Source organism: Cajanus cajan, chromosome 1 (genome assembly GCF_000230855.2).
Source record: "Cajanus cajan strain Asha chromosome 1, NIPB_CcT2T_4, whole genome shotgun sequence".
NCBI classification, from domain to species: domain Eukaryota; kingdom Viridiplantae; phylum Streptophyta; class Magnoliopsida; order Fabales; family Fabaceae; genus Cajanus; species Cajanus cajan.
Window position 1 is genome coordinate 89,491,913 of NC_138517.1, and position 20,813 is coordinate 89,512,725.

The window sequence follows — 20,813 nt, forward strand, 5'->3', positions numbered from 1 at the left end:
CCCCAGCTATTAATTAATAAATTATTGCCTCTTAACTAAGATATTTTCTTCTCTCTCTACCACGTTGCCGTTTTTATAGTACCCCATGCCCTTCCGCTAACCAAAACTCTCGAGAAAACGCTGATTAGTGATTCCTCTCTAATCTATGAATCATTCAAAATGAACAAACGTTGCGTCCTTTTCTCCTTCTCTTCTCCGTCGGATCGCCGTCCTCCTCCGCTTCTTGCCGGTAAGAACTTGGTTCTCTATTTCCCTATTTTTTCGCCGGCGTTTTGAACTGAACTTGTAGTTTTGCATATTGTGAACAGTGTGATGGTTAGTTTGTGACCTAACATGGAGGCGAGGAAGCCAAAGAATAGAAACGGATGCGGATACGGCCTTTTCTTTTCATTAGGTACGATTCAAATTTATCTTCGTATATATACACATTGATTGGCCTACTTTTCACGTATACGCGCGTGATTCATTATCTGAATATATGTTTTTGCCCCCTATTTTGAGTTTGGAGGTATTGTACATGTTTTTGGCTTTCACTCTTCTTATTATGACTTGCGAGAAATCGAAATGGAATCTGTGGAAATGAGCATTTGCTGATTCGTTTTTTTCTTTCCCCAATTTATGCTGATTGCAAGTTGCATCTGGTGCAATATTGTTTTTCATGCAAGTTGCTTTACCTTTTTAGCATTAATTGATTTTCAATTTATTTTGCTGTATCAAGCCTTAGTTGATCCGTTTAGCTAAGTTAATGGCGATGTTTGGATCAATAAATAATTAACACTTGATCTATGTTGGTAATGGTTCCGTATCGTGTATCATATAAATATTATAATGAATCCGTTCACAATTTTGGAGATATCTCTTTTATTGTGAGAAAACCTTTTGAATTATACGTGTGAGGGCGTACACATTGTTCATTCTAATCAAGTGTGTGTCTAGTTTAACATATTTAGAGAAGTGAGAGAACTTTTTAAAAATAAGGGGTTATTTGGCCATATTTGAAATTGGTCTACAAGCAATATGCTAAAATGAGCTTTATGTACATACCTTTTACGGAAACTTCTCCAAAAGTTAAAAATATGTAAATTGTTTTTAGTTTATGAGAGAAGTTCAATGCATTTTATCTTCTTAGATCTTCCTTCTATAAGTATTTATGAAAATATTTACAAAAATAAGGCCTTATTCCTTTTATAAGGAAGTTGTTCCTAAAATTTCTCGAAGAACTCAATTCACTCTAATGTGAAAGTAGATATAGTTTTAGAGATTTTTTCAACATTCAATTATACAGATAATCAATTATTTTTGTATTAATTAATTATGTTAAGTTTTATGTTTATAAAGTTATTTAAAAAATGGTTATGAAGAATTTTTGTCTTGATTGTCTGAAATAAGAAAAGAATTATTATAAAGTTATAAAAAAGTGTGAAATTATGTGTAATAATTATTTCTATATTAAAATTTTCAATTATTGGAAATAAAATAAGAAAACAAAAGGTAACCGAAAAATATTTTGGTAACTTAATCATAATCTTCAAAATTATTTATTGTTTTTATTTTATCATTTGATTATAATTTTGGAATTTGGATCCGTTCATTTGCTTTATAGTATGAAACGGTCATGTTAAAGAGAGGAAGACATTTATCAAATATAATCAGTGGTTTCTACAATAAATCATGTTCGGTCCTTGTTTGATAAATTTCGCATCTTTCTCTCTTGAACACTATCAGATCATGTTACTGGATAACATGAGAGGATTTAATTTCATAATCTTGAAAATAAACACATCCATAAATTCTCATCACTATTATGTTAAAGCCTTATTTCAACATTAGTATTTTAGATTGCATTTAACATGTGAAGTTAAATATGTAAATTTTATGATTATAATTATTTATCATAGAAAATGAAAAAAATATTCATATCATTTAATTAAAATATATGTATATATAACGAATTTGATAAAATTTAATAAATGTTCAGAGAAGAACATTAAATATATCTAAATATAATAATTGTCAACATAATAAATTGAAATGATTAAAAATTAATAATAATTATATGTTTTAATATGTTTCAAGACATGATCAATGTGGTTAATATTTTAAAATGAAATATATTGACACTTAATTAGGTATAAAAATAAAAGAATTTAAGTCACCTAAGAGGTAAAAGAATTTAAATCAATATACTATTTTATTTAAAATAGATAATTATTTATCTCTAAAAAACTAGAGAAAATTCCTATGAAATCGGGAACAAAAGAGATGAATTAGTTTAAATCAGAGATGAAAGAATCAAGGAAGATTTGAAAGAAGAATGAAGAACGCTTGCACGGGGGGACAATCTAAATGAAATTGAATGTCTGAGAGTGAAGCTCTTATAAAAGCTCTTATAAACAAGAAAACTATTATAATTTATCTATGAAGTCCGGATACTTCAAAAACAGAAAAGTATCGATGTCGTATCATTGTCAAATACCGGTACTCCTCAGATACTGTATCCAAAAAGTATCCAAATTTATTATTATTATTATTATTTTTTTTTTTTTTTAACTCTTTCTACTGAAAAGCTTGCCAAAAGTTTCTTGTGCAACCATATTCTTTCTCATGCTTGAGAGAAATTAGAGTACATAATCCTCTATTCATTCTTTGAAGAAAACCAAAATAGATCCAAAATGGGTAGAATATTTGGTCTGTGTGTATTTGAACCTTAGACTTTTTTCTATGATGAAGGGTATAAAAAGGAGAGGCAAGGTTGTGGCACATTAGTGGAGATATTCATCATCCAATTGCTAATGATGCTAGACTTCTTGAATTGACACAATTGTTTCTGGGATTTTTTTGAGGAAATGTCAATGGAGAATCATATTTGGTTAGACAATGTGTGGTTGGTAAGTAAGGATTGATTTATTTATTTTTATCAAGGTATGGAATGTATCATCCAATATTCTATATGATTCCATGAGATCTAGTTTCATTCAAGTAACATATTCTAACAAATTGAAAGGATCTTTAAATCAATCCAAGGATCATTTTGATTCCATTAGGAATAAGGATCCAAAATATCACACATTGATCAATCAAAGAGAAATTTAACAACTAAAAGAAATATCAATCCTTTGTCAGGATTTTTCCTTTCTTCAAATGAAACTAACAAAGATAGAATTATAACGATTCCCTAAAATCTTTTCTGGATATTCTTCAATGTGTCAACTATTGATGGAACGTGAGAAGCAGTTGCTTTTGGAAGAAATCCAAGAATTTCTTGGGAATCCTGCAAGAGCCATTGGTTCTTTTTTCTCTAAATGCTTCTAAATGATGGTAAGGGGGAGAGGAAAACGATACAAATAGCATTAGACAATATTTTAGTAATGAAGCTTTTGAGTCCTAGGCTATATAGAGCTCATTTGTTTTAAGTTCTATCTGATATGCTTTTATTGATATAGTGAACTAAAATTGGTTATGGTATGAGAGACACTGCATTCTATATGTTTTTTTTTCATGATCACAAATATCCTTTTGGTGAATTGTGCTCATCATAGTTATGAATTAATGAGAAATAATAAATGTCTATTTCTTTACCAATATTCTACATCTACATAAGATTTTCTATAATTTTTTAGTAAATTATCTGGACGAATCGTATCCTAAATTTCAAAAAGTTGTGGTGTCTCTGAATCCGGATCGCATCATACCCATTTCGTATTAAGTATCCGGGCTTCATAGTAATTTATAGGTATTGAGGATTGGATTAAATCTGTGGTGACTCATTGGATTCGTTCGACTATATTTTATAAATAAAAAAACTGTTTATAATCTTGTTCTCATGATAGTGTTGGTCAAAATAGTTTATAATTAAAATTTTAATCCATGTAAATGTGACGAATAATCAATTTTTATATATGATTATATAATTTTATAAATAAAAATTACTTTATTATATTCTTTAATGAATCAAATTAAAATAAAATATCATTTAATTTAATTTAAATATGAAGACAATAGTATAATTGTAACAAATAAATTTTTAAATTTTAAAGATAATTAAAGAAATGTTAGCATCATAACCTATTGTGAAATCTATTGATTAAACGTACACTCATTTTTCATGCAAGTGGACATATTTGTTAGCCTCTTAACAATATTACCTATGCTCATTGGTGGAAAAAATAATCCCTAATATAACTACTCCTTAATCCATCTAGTTTCATGAGTGTTTTTTTTATATAAAATTTAAATTTATGACATTATTAATTACTTTAACAGTCTTGAAGAATTAGTTATTCTTTTATTGTATAAAAGACTAGGGGGAGTAACCTTTTAAATTTGAATTTAAAAATAATAACATACTCGTTAAATTATTGAAAAATTTGTAAAATTTTAAAAAACTAATCACCCTCTCATAAGTTGAGAGTGAAAATTACTATGTAACAAGGTAAGATAGAGAATAGCCAACAAGGGGTGACATGGTTGGTAGATAGTCTTGCCCGTTAAGCATGTGGTCATGAATTTGATCTCTGGTTAGTGTGTTTGGAAAAACATTTGTTGAGATCAATCCTTTAAGTGAATTCAAGTTCCCTAGAGGATTCGTCCTTAATTTTTGACTAAGGGATACCTTGGTTCACAAAAGAAGATAGCGAATATAAAAAAAGAGTTAATTGAGCCAGTATGAAGAGCGACAGTCTCATTGTTCAAAGTGAGTTGAATAAGCAAGGTTTTTGGAGATTGTGATGAGAAATTAGTAGATTAACTTTTAGTTAATTCTTGTTTTCATTTTATCCTCAACAATCGATCAACTTAAAATTTAGTAGATTATCAACTTAGAGGAGTAAAAATGAGCTGAATTTGATGGGTTGGCCTTATTAGCCCACTGTAAAACATGGGTTTATTAAAATTTGGGCCCAAAATCATGTTTCCCAAATCCTAACCCACTACCCAAAATTAGAAAAAATAAAAATATTACACACACTCTACCTTCCATGGATGTTTCTCTTTTAAGAAAATAAAATTGATGATGGACTTCACCTAGTTGTGACTTTTACCTATTAAATAAAATAAAATTAAATAATTACTTAATCTATTAAATGGAAATTATGACAGTGTTATCATTAATCATTATAACAGTTTAATGTGCTAGGAAAGTGCTTATTTTATATAATTATTAAATATGTATAATTAAAAATTAGTAATATATCGCTAATGTTTTAACAAAGTGAATTTTTTGAAATACATTTTTGCCCATAGACCAGCTTGTTTGACCCGTAGTCTGCAGAGGGATGAGTTAGGTTAAATTTTTTTTACCTCAATTAAATTTGGTTGACTTGGCTCAATCCCAATATTTGGTAATTCATCATGAATTGGTTGAATTTGACATCTTTATATAGAATTAATTACTACAAATAATTTCATGTATTTTTTCTTCATAATTTTTACAATAACAAATCGGTTATTTTAGGTAATTCAAATGAAATATCGTAAAACCACTTTTAACAGAGAATATTCTAACATAAAATTTATTATATATAATTGATTTTAACAATAATCAATTATTATAGCTATAATTGATTATTGAAATAGTCCGTAAAAGCAATCCAATAAAAATACAAAAGTTTTTTATATGATTAGATCATTAGAAAAATAATCTAATTTAAACATAAGCGGCTAGTATTTAACTATTCATCGTTTACAGAAAGACTTTCAATTGCTCGCTTAGCATTTCTTAGTGTCAGTGTCAGCCCAATGGAGTGTTTTTACCAGTGGTGTTCTTTTTGATCTATATGCATTTCAGTGCCTCACCGAAAATTCCTTCTCCCCATACTATACTTGTTTTCATCACCTGTCTAGGGTTGAGTCCTAGGATTTGACTACTAACTTGAAAAGCCATCACACACACACACACGGTACTGTAAATTAGATTTACATCTAAATCTGAGTAGCAATGCTTATGCTAGAACGCTTGTACTGTGCTCAGGAGAAAATATGTTAACTACCTGTTTTGTTGATTTTGCTAAAAATGCTGTTTTTGAATTTCTTTTTAATAAATAATCAAATATAGTGTTATGTTACTTTGTTTTCTGCACATGCTTTTATATAACTGTATAAGAGTAGTTTAAATTTGTAATAGTTGTAAAATAAGAGAGTATAAATAGGTTACACTTAAGGTTAATTTTAAAATAGCTTTTTTATTATATACCAATATATCAAATGTATAAAGCAAGCTTATCAAATCAAGATTCAAAATGTGAATTGTCAACCTAACTTTTGAATGGTGAATAATATTGTTTCAAATTGTAAGATTGAGAGACATGAAAAGTTACATCAATTATATCATATTAGATAATATATAATGTTTAATGTAGTAAATTTAAACTAGGAATAGATAAAACAACTTAAACCATTAGTCTTATAAAACAAAATCGCTATTCGCTAGTGATATTTGAGTTTGTGAAACCTTTGCTTTAGAAGAATGGAAACAAAACAATGAATTTCCAAATGTAGTGCATGAATTGAATGGGTGAGTGACAAATAAAGTAGTGGATAATCAAATTGGATAAGTTCAGAAGTGCTCTTTCAATTTTTTTTTTTCCGTTTATCCATTTAAGCTTATATGGCTTTTCAAAATTTTCACGAGAATTGGTGAATGAAAGGTTAAAAAAAGAATAACGAATTTTCGATTCTTGTGATTGCTATCCAAATTGCTCAAATTCATTCATGTATTGGAAGATTCAAAGTGACTTGAGTTTTGTCTAATGATACGAATTGTTGTAAGATTCTAATAATAACTTTGGTCGAGAGACCTTTATTTTAACATTTTAACGAGTTAAGTTTTTTTTTTGGTGAATAGAGCTAATCCTTATTATAGCTGTTTTTATTTCAAGAACTGAATAAGTCATACGTTATTTCTTCTTTCATGGTGAATTAATTGTTCTGATAGATTGTTTTTGGACTGGCTACATTTTAACACGTCTTAGTTCATAAACAATCTAGTGAGTTGATGGGGTTTTATTATTACTAATTGGACTAATTTCTCATCCTTTGTTTTACACTACTGATGGAACTTTTACGGTAAAGTGCTGAAAACCCTTTGCTCAATTTGGTAACTTATTCAAGCGACTTTTACAATATTAGGGGTTCGAGCTTTCTGAAAAACACTCGAGAGGTCGGGTGCTATCACAGCAATACTTGAAGTTAGGATTTGTCTTACACCCAAGGCTGTGGCACTGGAAACTGTTGTTGAAGAAAAACGGAAGTAAAATGTTAAACATGCATGAATGAGACATTTAGAAAGGTAGACTGCGAAGAGTTTTGTTGGTGTGTCTTTGAGAAACATGTTCAAAGATGAAAAAACAAATACATGGAAAATAAGTATTTCATAACATTCTTTTATTCAGGAATTTAATGATCATACATAATCAGTAAAATCATTTACGCTGTCAACCAGTCAAAAATTACCGTTGGTAGTATGACTTTTAAGGTAGTTATTATAAAAGTGAACAAGCTTACCATACATGGTAGTTTGTTATTAAATGACAATATAAAACTGTTTTGCAATTTGCTTATTCTATTTTCTCGTTATATAATTAAGTTCAGTAATCATTGTTATTTTTATTCATTAATAAACTGTGTAGTTTAAATTGTAGCTGTATTTTTTTTTTTTATTCTTTTGCATGTTAAATATGTATCGAGTTGAGTTAGAAGAAAGGATAGATAGTTTTGATGTAAGATCAAAATTTTAAAATCATCACATCTTATGGTATTTAGTTTCTGCATCGGTATCAATCGAGTATTAAGCTATTTTCTATACCAATATACTTTTTAATATAGCAATATTCTTTATTACTACATAAAACTAAAGGTTTTACACCTCTAGTCGGGTACTTTTCTCATATTTATTTTTGTTTTGGTATTAGTATAGTGCCAAAACATATAATGATTCAAAGATTTTGTTAAGATTGGGTCTTGTCCATTAAAATTCTACGAGGGATGAAAAATACTATTCACACATACTTAATCTAATTGTTCAAGTAATAATTTTATTTAACAAAATATTTATGCATACTTACTCATTAACTTAGTAAAGGATTGTTATATGACGTGACAAGACACTATTATTGTAAAGACACTAGTAGAGAAAGAGAGATGCATGAGTTAACTATAATTGGATAATGTACAATGTGTGGCGACCCTGATATTTAAATTACTAGCCACTAGGTTAAGTTTATACAAGTGTATGGGCCAAGCCGGTATAAATGCTAAAGCCCTTTATTCTCAACAAAAACTCCTAATACTTCCCCTCAAGCTAGAGCATGGATGTTAATCATGCTTATCTTGTTACAAATAAAATCATTATGCAGCCCAATCAAATCTTTTGTATACACATCTGCTAATTGGTTGTCTGTCTTAACATAAGAGATAGATATGAGGTTCTGCTGAACCTTATCTAAATTTAGTGACTCAATGTACTTTGTTCTCTCATGAATGAATTTTAATGCTCTTGGTGCTCCTTATCCTTAATCAAATCCTATTATCTAATTGTAGTTGTGTTTAATATGTTTCCTTGAGTGTGACAATCTTGTTTGGTGACACAGATTGGTTCATAAAATATGGGTTTTACTCATGTTAAAAGCATCCTTTTGTGAAATCTTTTATTGGGCCTTAACTTGTTTGCACCCTCTTGAATTTGCCTTCACTAATAGTAATCCAGGGTTGAATGAATATGTTTATATTCATTGTATAACATGAATTTCAGAAGACAATATATGTGTTTCAGGTTGCAGCTTTTCCTTGTCTGTTTGTTGAGTCAGCTGCATTATGCATGTTTATAACTGACTGTCAACTTGGCCAAAATATTCAGATGCTTTAACTATGTGTAAATTTGGGTGTGCTTCTGAAGTTGGAGGTTTTCCTATTATCTGGCAGATAAGTTTCTGTTTCTGTTGCTTGTGTAAGATATGTGTGGAGCATGCCCATAACGTCACAGAATATATTGGTTTGTATGATTCAGGGATATCAATTCCCTCTTTATTGATAATAATACTTCATAATTCATTTTGAAGGGTCATAAGTCATGCTTATCACTCATTTACTTGAGAGGAAAACTATAATTTCTGTGACAGTATGATCTACATAATTTTGAATATGTTGTGGATTACTTATTAAAGTTATAGGCACAAGTGGTTGTGTTCTGAATTTGATTTAACTGATCACAACATATGTATTTAGAATTTATATAAAACAACACCAGGCTCAATAGTTGTTATTTTTATTCCATAAAATTTACAAAGGCAGTCATTATGTTTGATCCTTAACAGTAATTGTATGCTTCTAAATGGATAATCTCATACCATAAGTGCTTTGTACTGTTGAATGGAACAAATGTGGTTGGTGAACTACAAGATCCAACTCATAGAAGCTTGATCATTTGTAGAAGTTTTTGGCTGCTTGTCACAAAATGATAACCCTCCCCGATACTGAACAGTTTTTGCTAATGCAGCTGCAATCTGGTACAGAGATTTAATGTTTAGTTTCATATGAAGTTAAAAGTACAATTATAGACTTGATATATTATCAGTTTGAGGGAATACCCAAGTTTCATTGCTTTGGCTGATGGCTCACTGTATTGAGGCTGTGGCTGACTTAGCTGGAGACTGATAGGTGCATGTAAATCATATCCATTTCTGACCATGTAAGAAGGATTCGATGCCACATTTTCCTCATTTGTACTCCTTGCTTCATAAACCTGAGATCCAAATTTTGTTTAGGTTTAGCTAAAGGACACTTTAAGCCTTTAGCCTCTAGATGAATAGATTTAGACCTAAAAAATGAGTGAAATCTGTTTGATATGGTATTATCCCTATAAAGTGCCCGTGTATGTGCAGACTTGATCATTGTACAAGCCTTTGTTAGGCATGCATATGTATTTATGAAAAGATGAATAATAGATTCAACATAGAATGTGTTTTCTGGATCATTTACCTTCTTCTGTAACTCTGCATTTTCTTTTTGGATCTGGTCCATCTTTCGATAGAGTTCTACATTTTCTTGATGAATGAGATTTCCCTACAATGGCATTCATGAAAATTGGTCAGAATTTTGTGGGAAAACCTTAGTTAATCTTGGCAAGAACAAAACCAGACTCCTGTAACCTTTTGGCGGAGTTCTTTAATCTCGTTAGTTAAAATTTGATCCTGCAGGGGAAATAGATGTTAATGTAAGTTATGAATTGGCATCAAAAGGATGGAATCTTAAAGGGAAGGGATTTAATTAGAACTGACCCATCATACCTTTTTCATGCGAACACCTTTTAAACTCATCTCCAGTTGGTTTTCCAGATTTTGTAGTTCTTTAATACCCAAACCCGAAAGTTCTTCACCCATTAATTGCCTGCTTTTGACGAAAGAAAAATATGAAATGCTTTCCCATTTTAAGTGGGTTTATTTCTTAACACAAAAAGCATAATTTTTTTAGCATTGCTATATTTATGTATAAGAAGCTAGCTGCGCAATTTACAACTTTCTAGAATTATCGGTAAATATTTTCTAGAATTATAACCAGTAATTTGCCATAGAATCAAACTTTTGGGTCTTGTAACATATTCTCCATTTCATACAACCATGGGGTCTTGACATTGACTAAATAATAAATAACAAATATATAACTACTTTTTAATATATTTTAATTTCATTCTCTGGAAATACTTGGAAAGAAAAAGAAGCAAAGAAGGATATCATTTTCCCTTTTTGGATGTTTTAATGGAGGCTGGGAGAGGTGGATGGATAAAATTTGCCTTATCTTTTTCCTATTTTTTGGCCTCATTAATCTTTTTCTCCCCAAAGGTAATGATGTATGATTTGGATCTTGGAAAGTGAGGAAATGTGTAAAGAGAGAAAGTAAAGACATATCAACTATTGATTTGAAATAAAGTACCTTGTAATCTTAACCTGCTTTGAATCAATGGTTGATATCCCGTTACTTGGTCAGTTTACAGTACACATCTCTTTACTGGAATCAAATCTGATGATATAACAAGCTAGATTCTATATCTCTGGCTCGGGTCTGGTACATTTATGCAACTAATAGTGTTAATTTATTTATGTTTTACCTGTGGCATTCTTGTAAGTACTGAAGCTGTTGCCTCAAGCTTGCTGCTTCTGTCTGCCAAAACTAGCAAGTAGAAATGCAGATATCAAATATATTAGAAAGTTATTATTTAAGGAAATCATTTTAAATGGAAGAATTTTAGAGTAGTTAGAGTTGAGAACCCACAGAGGGTGCTCTTAAGACTAAAATTATTGTCAATATTTTATTTGCATTATTGTTTTTGCTGCGGGCAGTTTTTTGTGTCCAGTGTCTTAACCTTGTTTTTTGATAATCTCCCCAATGAAGTTATGTTTTGTTCCTCTTTAAGTGGTTGATTGATGCCCAGTTCTTCCCTTTCCTTTATTGGGGCCAAAGAGTCTAGCAGAAAACTGGTAAATAGTGAAGAGGGGAATATGCTACTCTCTCTCTCTCTTCTGTTTTTTTTTTGTGGGGGGGGGGGGGGGGGGGTGGTGGAGCGTGGGTGTCTGATATTGATGCGATGTTTGGAATCGTGGCACCTAGGGAATTTACTATGTTTGAAATCTGAAATCATTGCATTCTACGTATGCTATGTGAATTTTGAATCTTTCAATTGCCATACTTATTAAGAATCACTCTCCTAAAAGCTTAAATTACTAGCTGAAGAAGGCTCATTAATGGTTTTATTATCTCCAACTTGCCTTTATGCAAGAGTTGTTTTGGCTTGAAGCATGGGCAAGGCATTTGCTCATGTTCCATTTTGCTGAAATTTAATACGACGAATGGGGGCAACAAAAATCAAACTGATGACCATATGATTTTTTACATTTTTTAATAGGATTTGGATTTTCTTATGTTTTAAAATAATAGGGGAGGGTTCTCTTAGATGGATAAAGACAAGTTTTTATTATAACTACTGCACCTAATAATCCATCATGTTTGCTCCCTGCATTAAAGATCCTTGTTGCTATCTCCCACTGAATGGTTTTATGATATAAGAAAATTCAAAATCCTATTACAATAGATTTAACAACTCTTCCCATAGCTTAAGCTAGTAGGTTGAAGTCTAGGAGTGGTTTTGTATCTCTAACAATACTGCAGAATGTATCTCGAGTTGAGTCCCTTGTATTTGATATTAGAATGCCTCACATACTAGTGAATTGCTGATCTACTAAATAAGTGCACTAGTAAAACTTGGGATGGATACATCATTTTTTTTGTAATTGGAAGAAGTTTGTCACTTCTCATCTTATATTCTAATCATTCGTTAATATCCTGTTTTCATCTGTTTTTTTTGCTGTTTGTCCCTTTTGTTTATTTCACCCACACACTGGCATTGTGCAGTAGGAATGGATCAATTATATGCCTCCTTTAGGGTTCCTTTCCCAGATCATGCTTTTGTATGTGGCCTCAAGATTTATTTTGAACATATATTTAGCAAAATAGCTGTCTTTTAAGCTTAGTCATGAAGAAATAAATTTGAAGTTGGTTTTGTTCCATGAAATGCTCTTTGTTTGATGTAAGATAAAATTCGTGCCACTAAACACTTGAAATGAGGTTATGAGATGCTTGAAATCCTAGCTATCATATGCTTGCAAAGAATTATGAAAACTCATGATGTATGAGAGAATGTGAATTATAACATGGATATAGTATTTTTGTAATTGAATTGAATTGTGATAATTTCAAGTAATCATTGCTAATAGCAGGATGGGAATCTTGAAACTTCTGCTTGATTACCCTAGTATTCTTGGTATATTACTATATTTTGCTATGATTTTTATTCTACATGATGCAAGCTAATGAAGAGAAGTAATCAAACTAGACAAGAAGATGGGTTTTCCTAGGTCCATTATTTGTTATTTTTTGGCACAAGAAGATGTAATTACCAGGGCTTGAGCATCTACAATCTTTTTTCCAATTCTGCACCACCTATCCTAACTCCCTTGAGATGTCAAAATGATTTAGGAGGATAGTTTTTTGAAGCTAAACACAGTTATTAGTGGCCTTCTCCCTTGTTTTGGTTTTTTCTAATCCAAAGTCTTACTAGGATTTGCCTTAAACTAGCCTGACTAATTTACCTTATTCGTGTCTTTCGAAGGCTCGACATAAAAGCCTATTTAAGCTCTTTATAATAAGGTCTTTAAAAGAGATTAATATGTTTATCATTATATAAATCAACATGCTTAAGTGTGTGTTTAGTTCAGCTTATTACGAAGAAATAATTGTTTATTTTTGTTGACTTTTTGAGAGATCTTTTGATGAATTAACCTCTTACCAAACATGCATGAAATCTTGAAATAGGTCAACTAGTATTTACTTTCATGGCATTATAGAAAATTTAAATATTGTTTCCTCAAATTTTTGAGATGCCCTATCTAGCATGTTTCGCTCTGGGACACCAATACACATCTTTCCCATTTTCTTCTAATATATATATATATATATATATATATATATATATATATATATATATATATAATTTTTTTAAAAAAATTCTTTTCTTTCTTATTGCTTTATTAAGTAGTAAGCATTCTTTCATTTCATTTCAATTAATATTTTTTGTTATTTCACAATGACATCTATCTCCTGGATCCGTACACTATGTATGTCTTTGTCACTATTAGGGAAACTAGTTTCAAGCCTGTATTGCCAGTATACAACAACAACAATAATAACCAAGTCTTTATTTCAGTAGGTGAGATCACCAATGGATTTCATCTTAAAATCAATTGCTATTAAATAAAGTTTTCTAATAGATATATAAACTGCATCCGAAGAATCGAGACAAACAATATGAGACTTTTTAACACCGTGTTTGAAGTTTTGTGTTGGCTTCAGGAGCTAGACTGGATCCATCAAGATGCCCTCACAATTCCTTCCCTTGAACAGATATTTTGAACCGGAGCTCCCAACTAAAATAATTCTTCCTGTTGAATTGAGCTATAGAATTTTCTCCATACATGATTAACCAAGAGGAACGAATTTCCACAAAACAAGAATTCAAGAATCTGGGAACACGTATCAAGAACCCAAAAAAAAAAAAAAATTGGGGTAGAAAGCACGAAGAAGATAAGAAGACTCCTTGAAAACAATGGAGACACACTTTTAGGTTTTAGAGTTGAAGCTTTGGTACCATAAAAGAATTTAATTGAATGCCTCCTATAAAGGAGAGATCCCATTAAATATTAATCTCCATAGTTATACAAGGAAACTGTATCTATAACTATCTAAGAGCATCTGCAATAGGAGTTGCTTATAAGCAATTTCTATGCCACATCACTGTCAAATCAGTTTTGACCCACTTTGTGGTTGTTTAAATTTTAGCAGAGTTGCTTGTAGAAGTAACTCTGCTAAAATTTAAGCAACTTACAAAGTGTACCAGAGTTGATTTGGCAGTGATGTGGTACAAACAACTCCCATTAGAGATGCTCTAAGAAAACATTGTCTAACACACGACTAATTTACAGCTGTCAATTAATGAAATAAATGAAGTAAATAAATAAAAAATATTCTAGAGAAACTAAAGGAAAGAAATAAACCAGAGATTCTATTAATTATGTTGACAATTATATTTATTAACTGATTCCATAAGGTTAAATCATGTCTATCAACAGATTATTGACTTCTAAATCCTCCTTATTAGTTTTGCCTACAATTTTTCTCATTCACCCTATGCTTCTAACAGTTGAGCTACCCTCCATTTGATCCAATTGTGATAAGCAATTGATTAAGAGGGTTAACCTGAGGAAACATAAAAGGAAAACAAATGAGAATTAATTTTGAGTTGTGTAAGGAGTTGTTGTAGTTAGAGAAGAGTTTCACTGCCTATGGTCAGAGTTAGGCTGAGAAAATAAATAGGGAAATTCAGAGAAGGAAAGGACAGAAGTTGTAATTCCGAAAACAGGGGGGGAGAGCCCTATTCTTTGTATAGTTTCTAGTTCTTGTTTCGGAGCTCACATTGGAGCAGGTTTGTGAACTAGGGTTCATCAATATTTTTGTTAACAATTCTGAGCCAGTTCTATCAATTGGTACCAAAGCTCCATTAAGATCCTGTGGGCATTGCAAGATCGGAATTGGTGGAAAGAAGTTTGGAGGTGTGGTGCAAAGAAAGAGGAGAGGAAGAATGCATGAGGCAAGAAAGGAAGGAGCGACAGATCAGCTGCTAGGTAAGAGGTCCGATTCAAGGAAGTAGAGTAAATGATCGAACAATAGATGTGCTGGATGGGGCAATCCAAAGTTCTGAATAGTAGAGACTGGGCATTGAATAAGGCAGAAAGTCGAATCTCAGATGAGGAGCCACCACAATTATTAGAGAGCAACGCAAGAAGCTTGAGATTTCCATTCCTTATTCTTTTGAGAGAAGACACTTGTGGGTGGACCAAAAGGTTGGGAGTTGGAACAGTATTTTCACATCAAAGGAGCAACAGAAGCGGAGACAATGGAAGAATTAATGGTGGCACTAGAGGATCAAGCTTTGGCTTGGCTGCAATGGTGGGAAAAATATCCTTGGGAGAAATTCTAAGTAGCAGTAGTAAAGAGATTCCAACCCCTAATGGTCAAAAATCATTTGAAGTCCTTCTTGGTCTGAAACAGAGTCAGTAGTACATTTTGTTAAAAATTTTGAAAGATATTCAGGGGCTTTTAGGGGAATTGAGCAAGAACATTTGATGTGCATTTTCTTGAACTTTAAAAGGAGGAAATGGTAGTTGAGGTGACACTTTATGAGCCATGTTTTCTCATAGAATTGATAAAGGGCGTTAATGGTAGAGGAGACGATTCAAGTAGTGGGAAGGGGTCTGGTGGGGCCATTCTGAAAATTCTTATAGAAGTTATGTTGTCCTAATAACAGTCTTTATAAAGACTAACACAAATGGTGAATTGACGGAGACTAAAGTGTGGAAGTATGAGAACAGGTACGATCGTTAATAGGCCTTCCAGGAATGGAGGATAACTTACGGGAGATTGGAAAATTCAGGAGGTTGTTAGGGGGAGAGATGCATGAAAATATTAGAAAGGGTAATATTTCAAATGTGAAGAGAAGTATGGATCTAATCATGTGTGTAAGAACTAACAATAACAGATTATGTTAGAGGTAGAAGGTGAGGACTGTCAAGATTCATCTTATCAAGCAGAGGAGGTCCAGGGGGTTCAACTTTCACTGCATAGCATAGCATCAGGACTAACTATAAGAAGGTCGTTGAAAGTGTGGGGAATGCTTGTGAAGTTGGAAGGTAGTAGAGCTGGTGGATTGTGATTTGTGGCTCGTCACATTTTTTAGCCATCAGAGTAGTGGAATAATTGGAGTTTCATGTCACAAGTACCCTTCCCTATCATGTACATGTCAAGGATGGGCACAGTCAAGGAGTTTGTCGAGAGGTGATGCTGCAACTACTGGAAATGGAGATACATGACTATTCTTTTCAGATTGGTGGGCAAAAGCAACTCAACAGTTACACTAGTCCTATCATTTTGGTCAAGAAGAATATGGGATGATTTCGTGTCAATTGTAGGGATTTAAACAAAACCACCATAGCCAACAAAATTCCCATGCCCATCATAGAGGTTGGCTTTACTATATCTTTTAAGCTAGACTAGATTTAAAATCGAGCTATCATCAAATAAGGATGGGGTGAGAGAAGACATTCTAGATGTCATTAACGGCCCTATGAATTTTGGGTGATGCCTTTTTCCTCATGGCTACCTTAACTTTCTATGATACGTTCATTTGCAATCCTATCTTGTGTGGTATGTTCACTAATCAAACGCAACTTCTCATCTTTGTTGCATGAAGTTTATTTTCGAAAGTTTTCACTTAAGCTTAGTGATACCTATTTTTGTTGCCTCAAAGAATACCAATAACCCCTCTATTTCATTTACTCCTATTGAAACTTATGCATTACGTTTCTCTATTTCTACTTTTTGTGCAGTAGACACAAGATACTTTGTGGCTTGTGATCTACTATGGTTTTAAGTCTGTACACCAAGAGTTTAATAATACTGTGAAACTGACATGATCCATATGATTGCAAATATACCAAATTATTGGGGCCTATTTACAAAATATTCAAGTTCCATTATCCTAATTAGTTATATGGATTCTCAGACCTAACCTATATCTCCATTGATGTAATAATTCATAGAGACGATGAGCTTTATTGGAAATGAACATGTGTAAATTTTTATGGTAATGAGATACACACTTGTATATGAACTGGTGACGATCGGGTTGGATGTCTAACAGAAAAATCTCATTAGTTGAGAGAGCATTTCTTGTCGGTCAAAAGATGACTTGGAGAATGGTGTCACAAACCGCACTATGGGTAAAACTTTGGATACTACAGGCAGAAGGCTACGATTTTGACAGGACACTTTGGTACAATACTGTTAAAGCACAAATTTGTAGGAAGGATTTTCGGTTACAAATATGCTAATGCATAATGCATGATTGTGTTGATATCATAATCTAGTCTGTTTCCTGGTAAGCCTTTTTATTTTGCAATGAACAAGTATTTTTTGTCAGAATTGATTGAGGTTTCCTAAATCTCCCCCAAAAATGCAGTCTAAATGTTTATGATGAGTAATGCTTCGGTTTCCGAAATGAAACACCGAGTTATCCTCCATCATATGAAACTTTCACAAGTTTTAAATTAAATTAATATTTATATTAAACTTTCACTCGTTTATGATATCAGCTTTTATCATATTAACAGAATTTTCTTTTAATTTATAGTTGCAGTAAACTCTGATAAAGAGCATGTACGTCTGCATCAAGTTTTAATTTTTTGGATTGGTCAGTTAAGTTAATGTATTAGATTTAATTTCTCGGGGGTAGAAGTAGATGTCTATGGGACGGTAATTGCAGATTGTAGAACTTTTATATCTTAGATTAGGAGACTCGTAATGAGCATTGATTTGATTTTAGTTTTTGTTGATAAATTGAGCATTTTGAGTTTTACAGGTATGTGCATTACCACTGAGTACCGCATCATTGGACTGGGCGATGCAGTTTTCCATATCAAACATTAATGGTTTGACTCGCGGCTTTGTTCACTAAACTCAGGTTGTAGTATAGGCATCTTTCGAGAGAAATTGAAGAATCCTATATAAGCTTACTAGTTTATAGTTAAATTGAAATTATGAATGAGTAATAACATAATGCCTATAAGCTTATAATTAAATTGTTGGATGGTGTACAAACAGATACCTTCTCTTCTGAAGCAGGATTCATAAGGTGATGATGTTCCTCTTTTACCTTGTTGTAGCGATCAGTAACAGATTTCATGCTGTCGTAATGTAGGAAGTCAGTACAAGAGCATATTAGCAATTTTTGATGAGTAAAACATGTAGATTAATGCTTGAAACAAATTAATACTCCATCTGGTTTTGAGTATAAGAAGAAAAAAAACATTCACGCTAATTAATAAAAGTTTTATACATCGTTTAATTTTATTAATTTCATTTGAAAAACAACTTATTTTCTCAAATTATCCTTTCTTGATATAAAAAATACAAAGAAACATTGAAAATATAATTTTAATTAAATGAAGGTATATTTTAGAGATGACAATATTAAATAAAATGAGATTAGTTGAAATTTATTTATATTTAAGATCAATTAAAATGAGATTTTTTTAATTATTTATATTTAGAATCGGTAAGAGAGTGTTGTCAAAAGCTTGTTTAATATAATTTAATGTATGGAGACTAATAGAAGTTTCTAAAGTTAAATGAGTATCAATCAAAGATTCGAGAGCTTTGTAATTTTACCTAGCTTTTGTTTTGTTCTATTTTTTTCAACTGTTTTTTTTTTTAAGTTAGTTATAAAGACTACAACGATAATAATGATTATTAAACTTAAGCTTGCATCCATCTATGCTATTTCTTACTTCCAGATCGATTTAAATTGTTCAATTAAGTAAAATTGAATGTACTACTTCTAGAATGTACCAATTATATGTATCAATGAGTTAGGGTATATATATATATATATATATATATATATATATATATATATATATATATATATATATATATATATAAACTAATTAATTCTTTATATTCTTAAAATCAAGTAAATTTGATGTTTTCATCAAGTAAATTATTCTCAAATTCTATTCAAATTATAGTAAATTTGTTAAAAATATGAAGGATTTTGAAGTATGTGAAATTAGGGTTTGTAAACAGAAATTAAACTTTGAGAATTGTTTTTTCTTTCAGATGAAATTTGTTGTTTTAATTGACGAGTTGGAGTATAATAATATTTAAAACAATTTAATTGATTCAATTTGTGAATATTTTTGTTAGAAAAATAAGAATTTAAGGAGTTTTGGTAGAAGAAATTCATAAATATATCAAATTTGCTTAATTTTAATATTATAAGGACTTAGCTTATTAAAAATACTTAGAGACTTGCACATAATTCAAACTAAAGAAACAAGAGTGCAAATAAGTTTTTTTTTTCTTCAAAATATAATCATGACATAAGTAATTACATGTATTCTAATATCTAATCTCTGATAAATTTCTTTCCTTACCAAAAGATATTATATATTATGTTTAGTATATTAATTATAGTTTTATATAGTATTTGATGTTTTAGTCTTCGCAAAGCTGGAAGACACTTCTATCAATATTATAGTATAAAAAAATTGATGCTTTAAACTATTTTTTTTTAAAAAAAAAAAGTGAACCGCTACAAAATAGTCATAAAATTTTTTAATATCAATCTAAGAAACTGTTAGCCAAGAAAGTTATTTTTTATAGTATAAATCTATAATAACAAATAAAGAATATAGATTCTCTTAATCTATTTTTGGTATCTATTTTTAGTGGAACATTTTGTCTTTTACAACTTTCATAAAAACTAAATCAAATTATTTATATCTAAAATTTTTTCTTTCATGTTTTAGTCTTTTAAGCTTTTTAAGTAATCGTAAGTTACATTTTTGTTATAAATGAAATTTTTTTACTATTTACACAATTTTTTTCTCTACCATCTCTTTTCTTATTATATAGTCAATACGTCTCAAAAATTCTTATTTTTTTATGATAAATAAATAAAAATACAAAATTTATCGACTCCACTAATAATTAATAATAATAATTAGTTTCTCTTGTTTATAGCAGAATAAAAAGTTTTAATATACCAAACAAAAATTACATAAGATTTATACATACTAATTTTTGTTATCCAATTAAAATTAGAGTTTTACTTTGATAATTCATTAAAAAATTATATAAATTATGAAAGATAAATTTCAATTATAGTTAGAATAATAACATCTATAAACCTATAACTTTTGTCCTAACATACTTAAATTTCTTTAAGTACAAAAAGTTGTTTATATGGCATTGCCAAACATCCATTGGATTCAAAATTGTTATATATATAATTGGAAAAAATGTAACTTTCGTTAAATTGTTATTTAAATTCAAAATTGTTATATATATAATAATATCTAGTGATTATATTTTATATGTTTGATTTAAATTAATAAAAAGAAGTATCAAATGATTTTAATTTTAATTTTTAAATTTGTAAATTTAATCTATGCATTACGAATTTTAAATTTAACAGTTGAATCATTAAGATTTAATGCAGAACATAAATTATTGAACAAATTAAATCTAAATAAACTTATTCTTGAAATAAACGGATCTCTCTATATATATAATTTATCCAAATCTCACATTTCTTGTGATGATAATCATATTAAAATTGTAAGCACAAATATCATTACGCACAGATGTTAATA

General features: G+C 30.4%; 1 protein-coding gene and 1 long non-coding RNA gene across 17 annotated transcripts in view; one reads left to right on the forward strand and one right to left on the reverse strand.

Moving 5' to 3' along the window:
* LOC109790451 (uncharacterized) lies at positions 1-18,309 on the forward strand. 11 transcript variants are annotated; one of them, XR_014430845.1, is made up of 5 exons: positions 1-229; positions 309-394; positions 7,126-7,285; positions 8,768-17,536; positions 17,789-18,309. It is a non-coding gene; the product is annotated as an uncharacterized LOC109790451 (long non-coding RNA). The 11 variants fall into 11 exon arrangements; XR_014430837.1 differs by adding an exon at positions 2,731-2,888 and having other exon boundaries at positions 31-229; positions 8,768-18,309; XR_014430839.1 differs by lacking the exon at positions 7,126-7,285 and adding an exon at positions 2,731-2,888 and having other exon boundaries at positions 35-229; positions 8,768-18,309.
* Positions 7,570-20,813, reverse strand: part of LOC109790450 (MADS-box transcription factor ANR1) — a 21,624-nt gene continuing 8,380 nt past the window's right edge. For 2 of the 6 annotated variants that reach the window (XM_083067351.1, XM_083067356.1), the window contains exons 3-8: positions 18,263-18,341; positions 11,099-11,160; positions 10,281-10,380; positions 10,143-10,184; positions 9,973-10,056; positions 7,570-9,736 (exon numbers count right to left, since the gene is read on the reverse strand). In XM_083067351.1, coding sequence (XP_082923477.1) covers positions 9,524-9,736; positions 9,973-10,056; positions 10,143-10,184; positions 10,281-10,380; positions 11,099-11,160; positions 18,263-18,341 — 580 coding nt within the window. In that variant the 3' untranslated portion in view covers positions 7,570-9,523. Of the gene's footprint in view, positions 9,737-9,972; positions 10,185-10,274; positions 10,381-11,098; positions 11,161-13,719; positions 14,067-18,262; positions 18,342-20,813 lie in introns of those variants that run through there. The other 4 variants (XM_020349602.3, XM_083067364.1, XM_020349603.3 and 1 more) reach the window with 4 other exon arrangements.